Raw genomic sequence first — 20,557 nt, forward strand, 5'->3', positions numbered from 1 at the left:
CATTATGTACCATGAAATACCTTGGCGACCTCTACAGAAAAGGTTCCAACTGATGTCAAAGCTAGACTAACAATTTTAACATGTGCAAATGCTGCAGAAACGCACAAGTATAAACCTTTTGTAATTGGAAAAAATACACGACCTCGAGCATTTAAAGGAGCAAAGATTTTCCCCATTGCATATCATATAAATAACAAAGCATGGATGATGTAAGCGTCAATATATGACTGGTTTGAAAATCCTTTCACATCCGAAGCTCAGCAAACATTTGAATTCGGTTGGTTTACCTTGATGGTGCAAAAAATTTCCTGATTGTTAATAACTGTTCGGCTCATATTTAAAGTTTTAATGAAAGATAATGTATCCATGTTATACTTTCCTCCAAACTGCATGTCCATCATTCAGCCTATGCATATTGGAACAGTGTGCGCACTGAAGTGCAAATATAAAGTCGCATTTTAAAAATCAATGTTAAATTTCTTGAATAATGGCAAGACTATTCAAGAATTTTTGAAATATTTTAACATAAAATCTGCTGTGTGGAGCATCGCAAGATTGTGGGAGAATGTGCCTCCAGACTTTAAAAAAATGCTTGGCAAAATTTAAGGCCAGCTACTGTATTTCATGGTGAGGATGATAGCCATGAATTCGAAGGTTTTCGAATATCGCAAACCACAGGTGAAATTATATGGATTATATGGATGGTGAAGTTAATGAATTTTGTAAAGAAATGTGAAAAAGCAGTAATAAAAGAAGATGATATAACAGACGTTTTTCATTAAGATGACAATACTCCAATCATCCTTCAATTAATGGTCGGCAAAATCTGTAATATGTTTCTAGATCTAGAAAATACTGCTAACAATAGTGAAGAAAGTGAAAGAGAGGTTATTGAAAATGAAAAAATTTCGATTGACAAGTCAGTCAGAATTTTCAACACAGCAATTATAGGACACTTGAACAGTAAAACTTTGTAACTTAACAAAAAATTATATCTGTCTATAGAATTAAAGAAAAAGTATTTGCACAAAAAAAAAAAAAAATAATAATAATAATAATACATGGTGGGCAATGGTTTGAAAAGTGATAGAGCCTTTTAAAGTTTTCGATGCAAAAAGCCAAAACCAAATTAACAGTCCTTCAGAGCAAACAGCCCCTTTGGACTATAATAAAAAAAAAAAAAATGAAAAGTTTCAGGTTTTAAATTTCGTCCAAAGGGGTTTTTTTTAACATTTTGTCTGTTACATTTATTTATTAAATATCACATTCTTCGCACTTAAAGCATAAAATTCAGTTCAAGTGCAATATCAATATCGCAAATGAGCATATCTTTAGAATTTCCGATACAGAGTCTCACGCGATGGAGGTAAAAATGTTTTTCAACTGCCTGCTTTGAAATCCTCGAGTATGTTAATAAAAAATTTGTTAAAGCTTTACAGAACATGAAATCAATAATAAAACAAATTTCAAATTTGGGCTTTCAGATGCCCGCATTTGCAGTAGGATTACATCATCATACCTGCCAACCTCTAAAGATAAAAATTCAGAAGAACACGAAGAATTAATATCATGCTTTGATATTAAAAAAATAACAATTTATACAAATAGATAAAAGAAAATTGCTCTTGCATTAGTAAATCTCAATTAAGTAGTAACTAAAAAATTTATTAGGAAACATAAAACAAGAACTTAATGTTACACAAAAAAATTATTGCAATGAATTTAGAGTGCATTTTTTGGCTTTAGCCAAAAATTCTTTGGAAAATTTCCTGTCATAACAATTAGTTTCCACATAACATTTAGCAATTAAAATGTTTTCTAGAGTTTTTGGTGAAATTGAAGAACGAAACATAGTTTTGTTTTTCTTCACAACACTGAAGACTCTCTCGCACTCAGCATTACTGTGTGGAATTACAGCTGCAGCTTTTTCTGCTGCCAAATTAATTAAGTGGCATAGGCATCCAATAACAATTAATTCATTTTGTCCTTTTTTGAGGAAAGAGGCTACACCCTTTTTGTCACCCACCATGACATGAGCATTATATGCACCAAATGAAATGCAGTTTGATATTGGGATGTTAAGTTGTTGTTTCAACTCATTAATTACCAAGGAGGCAATATTTTCCCCCGTAACGTCTCCATTTAACAATGGAGGACGCAAAAGATGAGTTTTCATTTCATTAGAAACATCACAGAAATATGTGACAACGATGGGTAAAGCTTTCAATCGCTGTCATTGCTGCCATCGATTGACACCGAAAATGCTGAATTCTGGAGTGCAGCTATCGTTTTACTTTGTGCATCGCAATCAATTTCGTTCATAATAGAAGATGTTTTTGTGCGAGCACAAGCATTTTTCTGAGCAATCTTGGAGTCGGGAAACATCCGTCTGAAAAGTTGACCGGCGTGATCGGCAGCGCTTAGCGGCACGTTCTGTTCGATGAGGAATGCAGTAAACAAACACTCTGGAAAAATGACATCGGCATCCGAATTCGTAGCCGAATTTGAAAAAAAAATCATCCACTTTCTTTGACGTTGTCGAAGCTGAAGCATTAACTTCATGCTTTTTAGACTTAACATGCTTCACAATGTCGCTTCTTCCACCGTGACTTATTATGAAGTCACACACGCACACGTTGCAAAATGCTTAGTTATTTCCTTTGAAGGATTCTTTAATCGTTGAAAATTCGGCTTTGTAAGCAGGCCGAAAATATTGAGAATACGGTTTATTTGAACTCATTTCATAACAACGACATATTAAGAAAATTCGTAGCACGTACAAACCAAATAAAAAAAAAACAACAATGTGACAATCCACGTTCGCTGAGTCCGAGCTGAGAAATTCCCTTGCTGCTGAAGCGAACGCGAAAAAAAATAATCTGGCGCCCACAAAGAAAAGAGTGGGAAAACAAGTTCAGCGCATTGGATTGGCTGGTTAAGCGGCAAATTGGGAGAAACCGCAGGTCACTGGAGTCGAAGTAGTCGGTAGTTGGCGGTAAAACACGATGCAATTGGCAAAAATCGCTGAATTGGCGAAAAATTCTAAAATTTCGACAAAAATCACTAAAAACACTTAAAAAAGGGAAAAAATCGTAAAACATGGATTACGATCGTAAAATCGTAAAGACAAACGCATTTTCGTAAAAATTACGAAAAATTCGTAAAAGTTGGCAGGTATGCATCATTCAAAATTTTATAGCTCTAGGTACCACTGTTTTATCACAATGTGGGAAACTTACATACATTTATGCAGATTCTTCATTATTTAATTTCTTCAAATATAATACAGGACGATAATATTCAGTGGCAACAGTTTGAAAAGTGAAACGGACATTTGTAGGGAACCTATGCAAAACGAAAACAATAGTCCTTCAGGGACAAAGCCCTCTTGGACTTAAAAAAAAACTTTAACAATTTAGATTGAAAGAAATCTTTAATAAAGTAAACAAATATTAAGCACCCCCCCTTTTTTTTTTGTAAATATTGACACCCTTTAGATCAGAAATGCTTCATTTTTTTTCATAAATCAGGATTTCATAATTTTAATTTTATAATTTCCCCATGTGTCATCTTACTTGATTTAAACTGATATCCGAAAAAATCACAAATCTGGAATTGCCAAAGTCCCGATCTCAGACACTATACTGCATATATGTTAACTGTAATACACTTTCAGAATTCATCCATTTATAATTTGCATTTTAGCTTAGATATGTTCTTTGAGGTATACAGATAGATATTTCACTGTTTCTAATAATTTGGTCATTCAAATGCAGATGAAGATATAACACGACAAAGAAACAGCATTGGAAACAGCTCTTCTGAACATAAATTTTTATGGAAATATAGCCTCATAAATATGACAAAAAACAAGACTCTGAGGCACATCACTGTGATATGTAACTATTTAAATAGTGTATACCTTGCGACTTTTAATCAATATGAAATAAAAAATTATATGAGGGTCAATCTAAGTTTGGTATTGCTTTCATGCGTAATGTATTATTTTTAAAAGAAACTGTACAGTATATTGTAACATGTGCCAATTTCTGCTGGAAGCAAACACTCTGTAAATAATGCTTTAATTAATTACATTGCCTTAAGCATACTCAAGAATGTAAGTGTTTATATTTGCTGAAAAAAGTATTTTTTCTTAATGTATTTAAATACTAGTGGAAAATGCGAATGAAAATTTAAATAATATTTTTACCATGAATAGATAATTATTACGAGACCATTTAACAGTTACCAAAAAAATCAAAAGAATACACAAGAAATCATCAATCCTTGATTTGATTATGGACAATTCTTAATTTCATTTATAACTTTTTTTTTAAGAGATAAAATGCTTAATACAAAACTTCAAAACTTTCTGAATATTTCTTATATATGTATCAACTTTCCTATACATAATATAAGTACAAGTCTTCTCTGCCTACAGGATTTCCCAAGGCATCCCTAACCTAGAAACAAGAGTCCTTGACCTTGTCTAAACTAAACAATTAGAGAAATATTACAAATTCCAGAACTCCAATTCAATGCAGAATCCTATGGAACAAACCAAGATTTTTGTTAACAGAAATGAACTCAGAAATTAAAGTTATGGAAAATTCTTGCAACTTAGCTCAAATAAATAAATTACATTTATTTTTATTAATGTTAACTGTAATTTTACCTATCTAGTTTAAAAATTCTGAACTATATATATCTGTAATTTATATGCTTTGACAGATACATACACATAACTTAACTGAGTTTTGCATGTTTCTTTTTATCCATATTCATCATTGTAATTAATTTCAAAACAGAAGTTACTTTTCAGAGTTAAATGTGCTTTACTTATTACTCAATTAAACAAAAATATAAAATTTTTAGTCATGCTTAATATACAACAACAGGTAAGATATTTAATATAAAATTATTATATAACCAGAGAACTCACTCTTCACTAAAGCCATTAACGTGCAATATCCTCATTTGTTTTACTATTGTGCTTTTGCCAGACTCACCAGCACCTAGAAGTTAAAATTAAATAAACTATTATGAGATTAGAAAACAATTATACACACCAGTACCTAAAATTTAAAATTAATTAAACATAAATAAAAATAATGAGACAGAAAAAGAGTATACACAGACATCTGACACAAACAGAAAGCATCAAGAATGTACACATTCAGTAAGCTCATGTATCTATAAAGGTAAAATTTGAATTAACTGACAGTTAAGAAATGATGCTTTTTAAATCACTTGGTTTGTTATGCAATTATAGACTGATTAAATTCTGAAAATAAAAAAATTGATATTCTGCTACATGGCAACACTCAAGAGAACTGATTATGTATGAGAAAAACAGAATGTAAATAACTGTCATTTAACATAGTTGCAACACTGACATTTAACATAGAATTCACATTTAACATAATTTGTGTGAAGGCAAACACATTACATATTCATGCATGGTGATAGGAAGAGCCTTTTTTCCTTCCTCAATGTAGTTTATATGATGTAATAGTAAAGGATTTTGGAAAAAATTTGATGCAGGCATTTATAATATTACAATTACAGTCTGGTATTTGGTAAGTTTGTCATGCAGAAAACATGAGAGCTAAAATGTTTACTTTAACTGAAAAACTCTCATGCACAGATCATTATAGTTCTGATATATGCACTGTTTGCATTTCTGGAATGTTAATTTAAAAGTTCCAACTAAGATATATATCGAGAGATAGAAAGAAAATGATAAAACATTTTCATTGCATAAAAAATACTTCATGCAAATGCAATATTCCAAATGCTATTTAGCTATACAGCTAATGTGACATTTTCCCTGATTTTAAGTTTGGAAGATACGACAGGAGAGAATTTCGATATAAAAATTATCAGATACCTGTCAAAAATTTTGACTTGTCAGGTATTTAATTACAGTTCAAATTATTTATTTTACTCATTTTTATTTTATTTATCATTAGTTACCTCGTCTTAAAACAGATTTAAATATTTAATTTGCAAACAAATAGAAACATTGGCTAGTTTATAAAATTTTTCAATTTAGAACATCACCTGATTTCCCTAATAAATACACGACTCTTGATTTAAAATTAATTTTGAATGCAAAATATCTTTCACTGTTAAAACAAAACAAAGCAAAAAATGCATTCTTATCCAGCTTTTTTTACTTCATGAAAAAGAAAATCAAATTACAAATAATAATACATTAAATATAATTTCATAATCGATTTTTGTAACTAATGTTTTTCCTGATAAAAACGTGACTTATCTTGCATAACAAAATTTCTTTTATCACGCATTTTACAATTAAGTGATTTTATTTTACACTGCAATAAACTGTGTGAAGGCCAACTATTCAACAACTGTAAAAAATTTAACATGGACCTAATTATATTGACGACACAATTTTAAAAAATGCTGCCAATTCATTTTGCTCCAACAGAAAATTTAGAGCAAAACAAATAACTTAGAAGAATTAATTTTTTCAGCTATTACAGGCCTTTCTCCATAAAAAAATTAGAATTTTCAGACACCAACTATATTAAAATTAATTGAAAAATGTCATATATTTATTATATTATTTATCTTGCATACACTTTATACTAAGGAAATTTGCTCTTGTCTCATCAAACAGAAGAGATTTATCCTATTCAATAGCTTCTGAAATTGTCTATTAACCTTTTCACATGGGCTACAGAGAATAATTGTTTATGTATTGAAGTCATTTAATCAACTATTCACTCAGCAAGAAATATAAAAAATTGACAAGGTCTACCATTGCCTGCTCTGTGTTACATAGAAAATTTTAAATCTTAGTAAAGTAAATTTCTCCGAGACATATTTAATGTAGTAGCATACTGTGTTCCAACACCCCCCCCCCCAGGAAATAGTTATATTTAGCATGTGATCTTTATAACTAAAATTTCGGCTGATCTTTAGAATATGGTAACTGGTAGTTTGGCGACATTTTGGAGGCGATAAAGGTTACTACCTGGGACTTTGGTAATAATGTGAGCAGTATTCAGTTCAGTTGATCTTTACAATATGGTAACTGGTAGTTTGGCGACATTTTGGAGGCGATAAAGGTTACTACCTGGGACTTTGGTAATAATGTGAGCAGTACTCAGTTCCGATTACGCATTATTTTGTGGGGGGGGAAATGAGAGATCATGGGATATGTCATGTGATATTAATGGACGAATTACGGTTCTTTAATCGGAAAAGGGGGGGAATTTGGACAAGTATCTGTGGATGTATATTATTTTGTATTAAGCTTCATTGTGTGTTGTGTGAAGTAGGGTTGAATAATTTTGGGATTGTATGGCGCTGTCTAAAGTGAATTGTAGATGTGATAAAGAGAATTTTTTTTTTTTTTTTATCAAATTCAGAAAAAAAATCATTCAGTAATTTTACTGAATCCATAATAAAAGTGTATCCACCATGTAAGGAAGATTCAGAAGAAGATTAGGTTAGTTAGACTTTGTTAAGAATGTGAGTAGTATTCAGTTCTGATTACGCATTATTTTGTGTGAGGGAAACGAGAGATCATGGGATATGTCATGTGATATTATGGACGAATTACTGTTCTTTAATCGAGAAAAAATCTGGCAATTTTGTATTTGGCTTTATTCTGTGTTGTGTAAAATAGTGTTTGTGAATTTTTGGATCCCATGGCCGTAACTAAAGTGAATTCGAAATGGGTATTTAGTGCTATTGAAAAGGATAGTAATAAATGTTTTTTAAGGTTGTGCGAGAGAGAAATAAAGATGTTTTATTATGTTATTTATTTTACCTGGTATCTTGCTTTGAAAGATAAGTATGATTTTAAAGATTCTGAAACAGAAGGAAGAAAAGTGTATCCGCCACGTAATCAAGATTCTGAAGAAGATTAGGTAAGTTAGTATTTTTAATTATTTGAGGATATTATTTTTATGCATTGTTGTAAATGTAAGGTGGAAAGGAATTTGGTATTGGGAAAATTGTTATTAGCAATGATTTAGTTTAAAGTAATTAGGATTATAAGGTAATTTTTATTAATTTAATGTATGTGCTCATTTATATTTTAAGTAGTGTTTTTGAATTTAATTATATTTTAATGAAATGATAGTTATTTTGTGAATTTTATGTTTGTAGGAATTTGGTATACGTTTAAGTTGAAATAAACGTGCATGGAAATAATTTAAATATTTGTAATGCTTGCGGTATGAATTCGTTGGTGACGTGTATAGTGTAATAGATGATTTAGAGGTAAAAGTTTTTGGATATTTTATTTATTTTATATGTGGAAATGTTCATATTTGTAAAGGGTAAATACTTTTTCGTGATCAGGTAATTTCATATATGTTCTTTTTACCGGGTTTAAAGATTGAGAAAGTTGTCATGTATTTTCGTGAAATTTTTGTAATTTATGAGAAAAAAGCAGTGTACATGGATATAGTGAACAGTGTGCGCAATGCCATTTTTGTGCAATTCTGGGATGTTTTTTTAAGTAAAAATAAGTCGGCGTGTACATGGTTTATGTGTATGTGTTATTTTGAAAAATGCGTAAGGAGGATGGTATTGTGCAGTTTTTCCTAATTTTGCAGTGAATATTTGTCATGATTAAGCAGTTTTGTTTGATAAAATTTCTAGCATAAGTGTAATTCGGCTAGTAGATTGTTGGAAGAAGTGTTCAGGAGATAAAAAGAAAAGAAACATGTCTTTACTTCGTGAAGAGAAAATGGCGGCGGGGAAAAAAAAAATAGAGGGTTGCTGTAGGAGAGTTGGTCGCCAAAAAATCGCCAAGTTACCATAATGTAAAGATCAAACAAAATTTCTTAGTTGTAGCAAAAACCCATTCTAGATTCTAAACAATATCATGCCAATGACTACATAATTTTCTTGCCATCTTTCCAACGACAATACATCATTTACGCGAGTTTCTTTGGCTTTATGGAATGCATACTATTTGGATGTGGATGATTTTAATGACTATAATTTTAATTTGGAAGCAATTCAGAAAACGTGCTGGATGCAGCATAAAATATTATAAAATTATTATTACGAGTCATTTTAAGGATAAAGTGACCCCACGTCCCGCTTTTTATAAAACATCTGCCTTTCTTATTTACTGTAAAAATATATTACCTATTATTTATTAATTATTATAGTAAATATAAAAAACATAAAATGCATGCAGGGTAAACTAAATTAGGCGATGTAACAAGTTAGATTTACTCGGTGGTGTTTGACCATTGTCGTTGCGTCTCGTCAAGGAATATGTATTATTAACGGAGGAACAGCTAGCATTAGCTGAAGGGCTATTTGCTTTCCACACCATAAACCACAATCAAAATTTCAGATCAATTGATTGTACGTTGCAAATGATCAAAACATTGTACGACAAAAAATGTGCATGTGCAAGGACCAGAAAACGAAGCAATTACTTGTAATGTTTTTCACCATATTAGTTTCCACAATTGCAGAAAGAAATAGATAAATGTACATTTATATTCATATATTACGATGCTTCCAACCACAAAGATTTAAAATTATTTCCCACAACTGTTAGACTTTTTGATCCAGAAACAGGAATTAAAATTAGAATATTAGATTTTGCTTCATTGCTGGCGAAACTTTTTTTTTTTCCAATGGCAGATTGTAAACAGTTACAGTTTTGTAACAGAGTCCATTTATCCATACTAAGGCCAGATGTAGGTACTATTAGGTATAGATGTAGGTACTATTAGGTAGGATGTACTATTAGGTATCTCTTTGTTATAGAGATACCTAATAGGTGGGCCACCATTGCCTCCTATGAAGAGACAGTTACAGCCATGCCTTCTCCGGGATTCCAACCCAGGCCCTTAGGTATCGCAGTCAGGCTTCCCTAACCACTATACTGTCTGGGCAGCTGCCGGGTGAAACTTCATAAATAATTTTTGATTCAATAACTATTTTTTAAAAAAGAATAATTTGAACAATAATATTATTGCCTATTGTGAGGATAACACTATTGCAAATTTTGGTGGAAAAGCTAGAAGAGGCATCAATAACATTTTAATGAACATTTGAGCTAAAAAATTATTGGAGTAGGTTGTGCTGTGCACATTCTACACAGTACTATTTAAACAGCATCTGACTTACTTCCAGTGGATCTTGAAAATATTACTGCAAAAATTTATTCGTATTTTTATATATATACTGTGAGTGTTGAAACTTTGAAGGATTTTTGTGAAAGCACAGAAATCGAATGTTAAAAAAGGAGATTTTAAGGGAATATGTGGAAAAATCTCTTTAATATATTAGTAATCATTTTCCGAAAAATAATATTTGCGAAAATGATCTTTTTGATGAGATGTCATTGGTTAAAAAATATGTTACTGAAGAAAAAATTAAATATTGGTTGTCTGCAAATGTGGAAACAAGCAAAAAGTGGACGGAGTTATTCCTTCATTTTAAACAGAATAACATTCCTTATGAAAATATTTTTTAAATTGTAGAACACTCACTCTCCCTTCCAGGAACAAATGCAGCAACAGAATGTGTTTTTTCTGGTATCCATAAAATATGGACAACTGAAAAAACGCAGTTGAACATTAAACCTTTAAAACCTGTATTACGGGTAAAATATAATTTGACCAATTCATGTGTGAAATTTCACGACATTTTAATAAATGATTTGAATAACTTGCAAAGTATTCATTTGGATAAAAAAACATGACCGTGAAAGAAAATCATAATTTTTTTAAGTAAAATTTTAAATTAATTAAAAAACATTCAAATTATAGTTTTTTACAAATATTTTTAGTTACCAATAGCTAGTATTAAGTATATTTCATAGCTAGTATTAAATATATTTACAGACAAGTACATGAATGTATTCAATAAAATATATTATTTTGAATTATTGGTCTGCTTTCATAACTAAATTACAATTCTCATTTCATTCCATTTGTCCTGCTTTGTTTCAATGAAAATGTGGTCACTTCATTTAAGGCATACAGTCCAAAGTTTCATTTAAAGACATGTTCTGGCATGTTTGAAATAGAACTTGATTCCAGAAGTATAATTGAAATTACAAAGAACTTAAAAAACATGCCGTATTAGTAAAAGATTAAAAAAAACAAACTGCAAAGATTTCCTTAGTCGAAAGCTTATCTTTCCATACACCAAAATAAAAGTGTGCACAGACTACAGCAGATGTTTTTTAACATTTCATATTTTTTTTAGAGCTAGTACACATTTTTGCATTTTGAACACAAGATTTGATTTGTAAATAAGTATAACTGCAGCAAAATAACAATAATATTATTTAGTAGTATAATAAAGTATTACATAAAAGAAATGAAAACACTCCACTGACAGGCCGCACATCAACTACTAATGACAACAGTTAAAAGATTAATTCACCAGGAAATAATTTTGCTTTGGTATATTGCCTTTGAATGAATAAAGATCAGTATTCATGTTATGAATGGAAAGAGCAATGCAGCCAGATTATCTACATGGAACTAAAACTGACCAGAGTTCAACAAGTTTATTCATGTCTGAATATGTACATGAAAGAAAATGAGCTAAATAAGCAAGCATAATAATTTATAACACCACATCAAAACAAACTTCAGATTTTTAAAAGAAAAGATAGAGAAACAGACAGCTAACATAACTTTAATCACTTACCAAGATCTGAGAAATAAGGTAATATATAATATTACCTATTATATATCTATTAGGCTATTATAAATATATATATTAGGCTATTATAAAAATATTAAATTGACAAAATGTATTTTTACTTTTACTAAATCCAAAACATACCACTTGAAAACTTTACGGCAGTTAAAAATAATCAAATGAAGCTTATAATAACATTAACACATTAAGCATGTTTCATCTAATTTGGTGCCAATATAATCTAAAAACAGCAAATCCATATTTATTTGAGAGATTGAAGAAATTATTCGTTTTGGAAAAGTAACTTCAATTAAAAAATATTTTGATTATAGTCAAATTAGTTTCAACGTCGAATGCGTAAGCCTAACGCCTGGGTGAGAGTTTGTTAGTAATGTTCAAACCTTTTAATTTGTTTACTTTACGAAACAAATAAACAAGTAAACGAATATATAATACACGGTACTTTCAGTGATGCAACAAAACATTCTGTTCCTAAATATTTGGAAATTTGACAGCTTGATCAACTGCAGACTTACATTTGGCTTAACGATCAATATTGATACCATTTAAGGAAGGATTAAAACTATAATGTTCACATCATTTAAACAGTATAAAATCCGGAGAAAGAGTTACGATATTTGATACAAATGTAGAAAGTAATGTTTAAAATAATCTTACAAATCATTATTTTACAAATGACCTTCACTATTACATCAATAGCAGGAATGGCTTCAAAACCAGCATTTGAGTGTGATATATTGAAAATTTTAAGATCAAGTATTTTACAAACCTAATAATAGGAGTCTATGAGTTGCCCTGTATATCTGTTTGTCTTTTTGAATCTGTCTTTCAATTTTCTTGTTTGCTTCTTTCCTGCGTTTATCCTCTTCAGCATCGCCCTTGGAGCTAGATCCTCCAAAGCAACCCATGACATTAGGCCTAATGCCGGTTACCGCCGGTCTACAGACCGATGTAGCGAACAAGTAGTTTCAATCGAGCTTATCGAAAATAACCTGCTGTATCTTAATCCATGATTTACAAGTGCGATTAAGGATTGTAGTTCGGTTGTCGAAGAAGAGCGAAGTGTACACTATTTACCTCAAACAACTGCTCATTGGCGAAAACTGGTTTAAGGGGAATAATACAAGTCACACGACTATCATCCTTAGCATTTTTCTATTACCGTACACTCGCGAACACGATCGCTTCGCAGCATATACATTAAAACACGAAGCAAAAAGCTTAGTGGGAGGATATGTTTAGCAAAGCCATACACTTCTTAATCGCACAAATAAAAGACGTCAGTGGCGGAGGTTATGTTTAAAAATAGAAACTGAAATCTATATTCACTTCAGTATGAAAAATTTTCAGATTTAATTTTTGAAAAGATGTCGGATGCTAAAATCGCTGACTGGCGCAATTTTTAAGCATGATATGAGATAGAAGGGTAGTTTAATAATTTATAAATTGTTTTATGAAGCAAATAACTTATTTCAGAGGAAAATAGCTCTTGCCTAATAAACAATATTCCTAGTTTCCAAACTAAAAACATCAAGTTTCCCAAATATTAAAATATGTTTATGAACTTATCTTTTAAAAATATTTTATAAAAATATATTTTCCATATTATAGTATTTAGAGAGTTTTCATAGTCCCATGCAAAACCAAATTTCTAGGTTTCAGTCCAGTTACGAAAATTTTTAAGACGCAGAATATCTATTATTTTTCATTGATTAGGACCTAATAACAGAGTAACTTTATTTTCTCCACATCATACGCTCAGTATTTGTTGAACGATAATATTCATAACTGTGAATTTATTTTATAAAATTGAACCTTTTTTCCCTCCCTCTCCAGACTAGTACTGAAGAGAATGCAGTAAAATATTTCGGATTTTGGGAAATGGCGAATAAATTGCAATAGAAATCTGACTTATCAAAAACAGTAATGAATACACATGCACATAATATCTTTGGCAATCGATTTGATATTTTTCTATAACATATAACTGGATATATAATTACTAGTTCAATAAAAATGGGAACACAAAGACACCTTACATAAATTTTTTTCAGTCTTATATTGTTCAATAGAGGGCGCTATCTGTCCTTGAAAGCAAAACAATGTTCTGGAATCCGATAATCTTTTAAGAATATTTTTGAATGTTCACAAATTTCTGGGAAAAAAGGAATACATAGCTATCTGAAAAACCAATATGAATGATGATAACTTATCACATATTTCTAACATGTTCCATTAAATTTACGGTAGCATCAAAAATATTTCAAGATCCATTATAGAGACATAGAAGAGGGGGAACATCAGAGTTTACTTCTGTTGCGATCAGTGCGATATATGGACATTGTTCGGAGCCCCACGAATATAATGGCCAAGGCCGGATTAAGACTTTTGAACCTACTTAATGATTAGTAGCGTGCAATACCCTGTATATAGTGTACATATTGTATATATTTTTTCGTTATATTTTTTTACTCTTTCTGTATTTGTATTGTACTGTTACTTTAAGACATTGTGCTTTTTCTTCAATTAACTTAGGACGTTCCACTTGCTGTCTATGACCGCGCGATGCCTCGGTCCCCCCCTATTTCCACCTGCTCCGCTCCCTCTAGGATACCCATGGAGGTAGAAAGTAACCTTTCCTACCTCCATGAGGATACCACGGGCAGATAGTACCATGTGATACGCCCATGTGGCAAATTTTATTGAGCCGGAAAAACTGCACACTGTGTGGTAGTCCGGCAATAAATTAATCAGTCAGTTAAAGACTTTTGAAGGGCCTAAGCATTTAAAACATTTTGGTGACCCATACATACATTTACGCCTCTTTTTTTTCCCCCGCTTCTTCTCGCTTGATCTTGGTTTGGTTGCATGATTCCGTGCTAAAATCAGAAATGGAAATTTTTGTGGTGCCCCCTTTCCTTGATGCTCTAGGCACGGGCTTGTTTTGCTTAATTGTTAATCCAGCTCTGATAATGGTTCATGTTTTGACAAAGTTATTGATTTTCTTGAAAATGACGGTGTAAATAAAATAATACAGCAAAATGCCATGTCTCATGACTGTTTGTATGGGCCTGGTTACCATTTATTTTCTTTGGAAATGCCTACATTTTGTAAAAATTAATGCAGTCGGGGAAAAAATTAAATTTATTATAGGAAACTTTTGTCCGAAAATTGGACTTGAGGATTTTAATTTTATATAATGCTTAAATTTTCTGGAAAGGATGCTGAAAATCTACTTCACGAGTAATATGATGAAGGAGGATAAAGATTTCTGAAATGGGAAAATCTATACGGTTGTTACTTAGAATCTCTGACTATGTGTATCGAGCCATTTAAGGAGCTTATCTTATTTCAGAGGGATGAATCCTGAAAAACCTTTTACGTATATAAATTGCATTAACCACCAAATTCATGAATAACTGAAGAATTGGTACTACGGCCTGTTCCAAGGCAACGTAGGCATATATCTTAAATTGCGCTGGAGCCTGGCTACGCTACGTCTCAGCTTTTGAGATAAATTGCAAATCTAGCGGAAGCTGACAGGAGGCCAAAATAATCTAGTACAGTGATTTCCTCTATGAAAATGAACCACAATATCAGCAGGGAATTATTTTTATCTCGTAACATTTTATTTTAGAAATAAGCAGAACTTGATATCGATGATAACTTCTGAATGTATACTTGTCTCTCTCCAAGATGAAAATCATTGGAAGTTGAGACGTTTAAGGCAAATAAAAAAATCACGTTTCGAAGCATAACATTCCATGAAGTGGAATGAATTTTAAGTTTGCTTGTTTGCGAATGGATAAATTTCTGGTTCCTGATTATACTAATAGTTATCACCCTAATTGTGTCTTCGTCCGCTAACGGTTTCAACTACCTGTGATTTACAGAAGGATAGGAAACCATCGTTTTATGTTCCAAAATGCTTTCCAAGTTACAACTGACCTAAAATAACGAAATAATAATATATATAGTTAAAACACGTCCAACAAAGGGAAACAACAACTACGGACTTTCATTAAATATAACCAAACATCGTGAATTAAAATGGTCAAACATAGAACATACATTTGGTCTCAGCTTAAAAAACATTTCTCGAATTCGGGCAACTTGACAAGTGTAATTATAACAGCAGGTGACCGTGGACTGAAAAGTGTTGACTCTTCTCTTTTTGTTTCCACATCTGCACTTTTCATTAAAAGTTTCTTCCATATTCGATTACTGCTTTGAGCATTTTTTTTTGTTTTTTTTGTTTTGTTTTTGTGTGTGTGGAGGGCTGGAGAAAAAGAATTATTTTTGCTCTTATATTTGTGGTGCTTTTATAATATGTTGTAATTTGCTCTTATTTTTGTGGTGCTACATAATATTTAAAATTCAGGGCTTAAATTTAGCCAGAGTCCGGCTCTACTGTTTCTGAGTTTTTGAGTGCAATTCCATTTGGAACATCAAATAAGATGAGGCCTGATATTTGATTTTATAATTTAATTTAAATAATTATTTTGAATTAATTTGAATAATGATATAATTACTTATAATTGCTAAAAATCGAATAATATATAATAATATATAATTAAAGTTTATTCAAAGTAATTATTTAATTACTTTGAATAAATTTTTATTTGTATCTTTGCATTTTATTGAATTTTAATTATTAACTATTTTGCTTATTAATTATTAATTATTTTATTATATCAACTTTATTTTATTTTATTTCATGTATTTTTCCTGCTGGCTTTCCATAGGGTTAAGGTACTTTTCGAAATTAAACCCTAAATACAGTTTCATGCGTACATGAATTAATCTTATTAATTACATCTTATTTCTCGCTTAGGCACCTTTAATAAAGATAACCGAATCTATCAAGAATTATTTGTCCAAATTTTATAAGTTATATATATTTTATAAGTTATTTTATAAGTATTATTATATATTTATTTGTCCAAATTTTATAAGCTGATTCTAAAATAAAATCCTAATTCCGAATTATGAAAGAGTTTTGAATTCAAAGAAATCCTCCTAAATAAGATTTGTCAGTTGACAGGGTCTGATTCTGTGTAACTCAGTTCTTTTATCCTTTTTAAACTAATAAGTGGGATACAGATCACTTATATTTGTAAAGGTATTACAAATTTATTAATTTAAAATGTAATTTTTTAACTAACTTCTATTGTTTATTTGTAAAAGTATTACAAATTCCTAAAAAGGTTTTAAATAATATTTTTATTTAAGTCTTGAACTTAAGAAAATGCACAACTTCTGAGTGCAAACTAACTCCCCCACTTGCAGAAGGCAGATAATAGAAATGTGAATTATAAATTAAAGTGGATTCGAAGTCTGAGATTATAATATAAATGACGTCACTAAGCGCTGTCTCAAATTTGATTATTCGATCTAACTTCGTCTATCAAAATGGCTAATGCCGAATTACCAACTTCGTATAGCTGGGAGAGAGAAACTGCTACTGGTAAGCGTTTCAGCCAAAGCTCTATCTCTAAAACTTTCAAGAACTCCACATTAAATACGCTTACTCATTTGTGTCCTGGTGAGAACAATGAAAAGGAGAAATGACGATACAGAGCAAAACCAAAACAGAAGGGGTTAATTAATACGTACGTTCACAATTCACTCGTATAAACTGTACAGTTGCCCCCATCACAATTTAAACTTTTCGAAAACAAAGGTCTTAATGACCTTGTAAGAGAAAATTTAATTCTAAAACTAAACTGCTGAACTTCGTTTTTACAGTAATCTTTAAGATAATTCTTAATTTATGCATGAACCTTCTTTCTTGACACAAAAATATTTTGGAATAGGCATTTTCTCTTGGCTCTCAATCCTTCCAAATCTCTGGGGAAAAAAATAATTTAGCGGGCTTACTTCGAATCCTACAAATATGTACAAAAACAAAACAAAACAAAACAAAAAAAAAAAAAAAAAAAAAAAAAAAAAAAACTTTTACATTCACAATTCACTATTCTATCCCCTTAATGCTTTTTCACGCCTCTTCGGCTTGTGTTGGGGGTCGATTGTATGTCAGTAATTGTATTAAATCACTTTTTACCTCCTAATCGAATTCCTACATGGTCAGATTCTTAGAGAAATTAGACCTCAACTACACTCTATTCCAAAATCTATGCTTAATGTTCTACATTTAATTTAAACTTTAAGAGTGGTTACTGGAAAGCCTAACTTATTACCATTTTTCATTTACAATGCATTAGCTTTTACTGTGACATCAGTAACTCATAGCCCACTTTTTAAAGATAAATTCTTAATATATATTATTCATGCACAATACTTTCGAAGTATCAAAATTTAGTGCATTCAGTTTTAACATAAGAAGTATACAAACCCTTCACTAGTTTCTATTACTTTTCAATTGGAGTCGAAATTTTCTGACTATTTATAGTCCTTTCGACTAAGCGTGATATTGTTTAACACATAAAATAATTCGTTGGAAAACAGACGAATTCGTCAATAAAAATGTCTTCTTAGCTATGCTTAACAACTTAAATATCCTCACTTGAGGTAAAATGAAAGCACACTAGCACCTATGCACCGCTAAATAGGTATAAAATGAAATTTCAACTAAATAAATGCAAATAAATTAAACTTATGTTCTGTTTTCCGGTAATGCTTTATCCTCTTCTCTCCGAATTTATTCCAGAAGGGAAACTGGAGTTCGTTAACTCTTCTTTGCGGCTGGGGGTCACACTACTCACCTCCAGCCCTTTTCCTAAGTCGATCAGCGGCAGAGCAGTAAAATCGCTGACCAGTTCAGAGCTCGAATTCCGGCGAACGAGCTGGCTGCATGGGCGCTTTTGTGATTTTCCCCATGTGTAACGTGTATACGAGCCAGTTTTCCTTAGAATGTGTTCCGTGAAGGCATCTCACTCCTTAAACAGATAGCCCTGGAGTGCTTTGTTATAATTAAATGACCCCCCCCCCAAAAAAAACTCCCTCTCCGGGTCGCAGGATCTTTTTAATTTTCACTCCACTTCTTCATTCTCAAACAACGTTCTCTTTTTATAACCGTTGATTTTGAGGCTTAGTTGTTTCAACGTCGTAGCATTCTTTCAGCATTGTTGTTCGCCGGACATTTCAACTTCTATCAGTCCTTCTCCTTCAAGCTGTCTAGGGCTCTCACTTAGGTGATCGAGATATTTTATAGATACAATTCCTTGGCCTTGAAATGGCCTTGGCCACCTTCTATGATCTGTTTGGTCTTTTTGTCTGCCACTCTCATCTATAGCTTGCCCTCTGGAGATAATATCAAATCAGAGTTCTTGCTTACTGCTATTAACCCCTTCTTTCTGCTCTGCGTGCCTTCCTAGGAGCCTAGGAGCAAATTCGATGAGTCTGCACTGCGAAAGATTACATCTAACACATCCCTTATGAGATGGATGTTAGCGCTTTGGTTACAGCCGAAAACATCGCGGCAAAAACATCGCAGACGAAAACATCGCGGAGAAAACATCGCAGACGAAAACGTCGGGGTACAAAACATCGTGAAAGAAGAGAAAGCAAAGAGAAAATATCGCAATTCTAAAACATCGAGGTACAAAATATCGTGGTTGAAAATAAAGTGGTTCAAAAACTTCGCAGTTTAAAAACATCGTCGTCGAAAATATCGTGGCAAAGACTAAAGCACCTACAAATCATTGCATGACGGTAACATCGCAGACATGCGTTTTATCAAATCACATAACTGATTCTTGTCATAACTAAAAAAATCGACATCCAAAAAATTGATTGCACGCTATACATGAAAATGTTAATGACACTTTAGGAATAAAGGTAAACAAAACAAAACGCAATTTTCACTTAAACAATATCAAATTAACAAATGTAAAAGAAAATAATTTGATAATTAACTAAGCAATTTTTACAGACGTAACCTCACGCATTTTTTTTATCTTCCTTTTTCTAAGCATTTTTAGACTGCATTTTTCATGAAAAATTATCAATAAAACTTTATAAAAAAAAGGTGAATTCATTAATGACCTTTGTTAATTAACTATGTAAATTTAAATTTCTATTAAGTCGGATTAATTTTCTACTCATTTTCAATTTTTAAATGCTTAAGTTTCCTTCTTTTTTTTTCAGCAAACATTTATTAATTAATTCCAAAATATGAAATATAGAAGTAAAAGAATCCCTCTTTCCTTCTTATGCTCCCAAATCGCTATGCAAAAATGCATTTACAACTTTTAAAACCTGAAAACGCATGTGTGCGATGTTATCGTCCTGCGATGATTTGTAGGTACTTTATTTTTTTACTGCAATATTTTCGACGATGATGTTTTTAAACTGCGAAGTTTTTGAACCGCTTTATTTTCGACCACGATATTTTAGAACTGCGATGTTTTCTCTTTGCGATATTTTCTCCAACGATGTTTTGTACCACGGAGTTTTCTCCGCGAAGTTTTCGTCTCGATGTTTTTGAAATGATGTTTTCGGCGGACACCCAGCGTTTTTATTATACTCATTAACATGGTCAATATTACATGTTGCCATCTCACCATTCTTACTTATAGATATAAAGTAGCTTATGGTTCAGACATAAAATAACTTGTGTAACTTAATCACAAAAGAGCCTTCGAATTTATTACAATTTTTCCCACTTTTTCCCCTGTTGCTCATGTACGAGTAAATTCTGGCGAAAGTTAATGCTTTATTTTTAAAACCTTATCTTCTACTTTAAAATTCCTTCACTCCTTTTTATTTCCTTGTACGAAGTAAAAAGGAAGTATTGTAATCGCGAAAAGTTTCAGGCAGCATATTTCAACGAAAATATCCATTTTGACCGCTATCAAATGCAATTTAACGATGTTTTTGCGTGATATCTGTACGTAAGGACAGAATA

At 31.5% G+C, this 20,557-nt stretch overlaps 1 protein-coding gene across 1 annotated transcript in view; it reads right to left on the reverse strand.

Annotated features, from left to right (window-relative positions):
- The window catches only part of Galphas (G protein alpha s subunit), a 70,760-nt gene extending 57,776 nt beyond the window's left edge, over positions 1 to 12,984 (reverse strand). The window contains exons 1-2 of the mRNA XM_035377914.2: positions 12,458 to 12,984; positions 4,943 to 5,015 (exon numbers count right to left, since the gene is read on the reverse strand). Coding sequence (XP_035233805.1) covers positions 4,943 to 5,015; positions 12,458 to 12,596 — 212 coding nt within the window. The 5' untranslated portion in view covers positions 12,597 to 12,984. The remainder of the gene's footprint in view (positions 1 to 4,942; positions 5,016 to 12,457) is intronic.
- Positions 12,985 to 20,557: the final 7,573 nt, after the last annotated feature.

The sequence above is a fragment of the Stegodyphus dumicola genome, chromosome 2 (genome assembly GCF_044657685.1).
Source record: "Stegodyphus dumicola isolate Sdum_Otavi_A_Nest chromosome 2, ASM4465768v1".
Lineage (NCBI taxonomy): Eukaryota > Metazoa > Arthropoda > Arachnida > Araneae > Eresidae > Stegodyphus > Stegodyphus dumicola.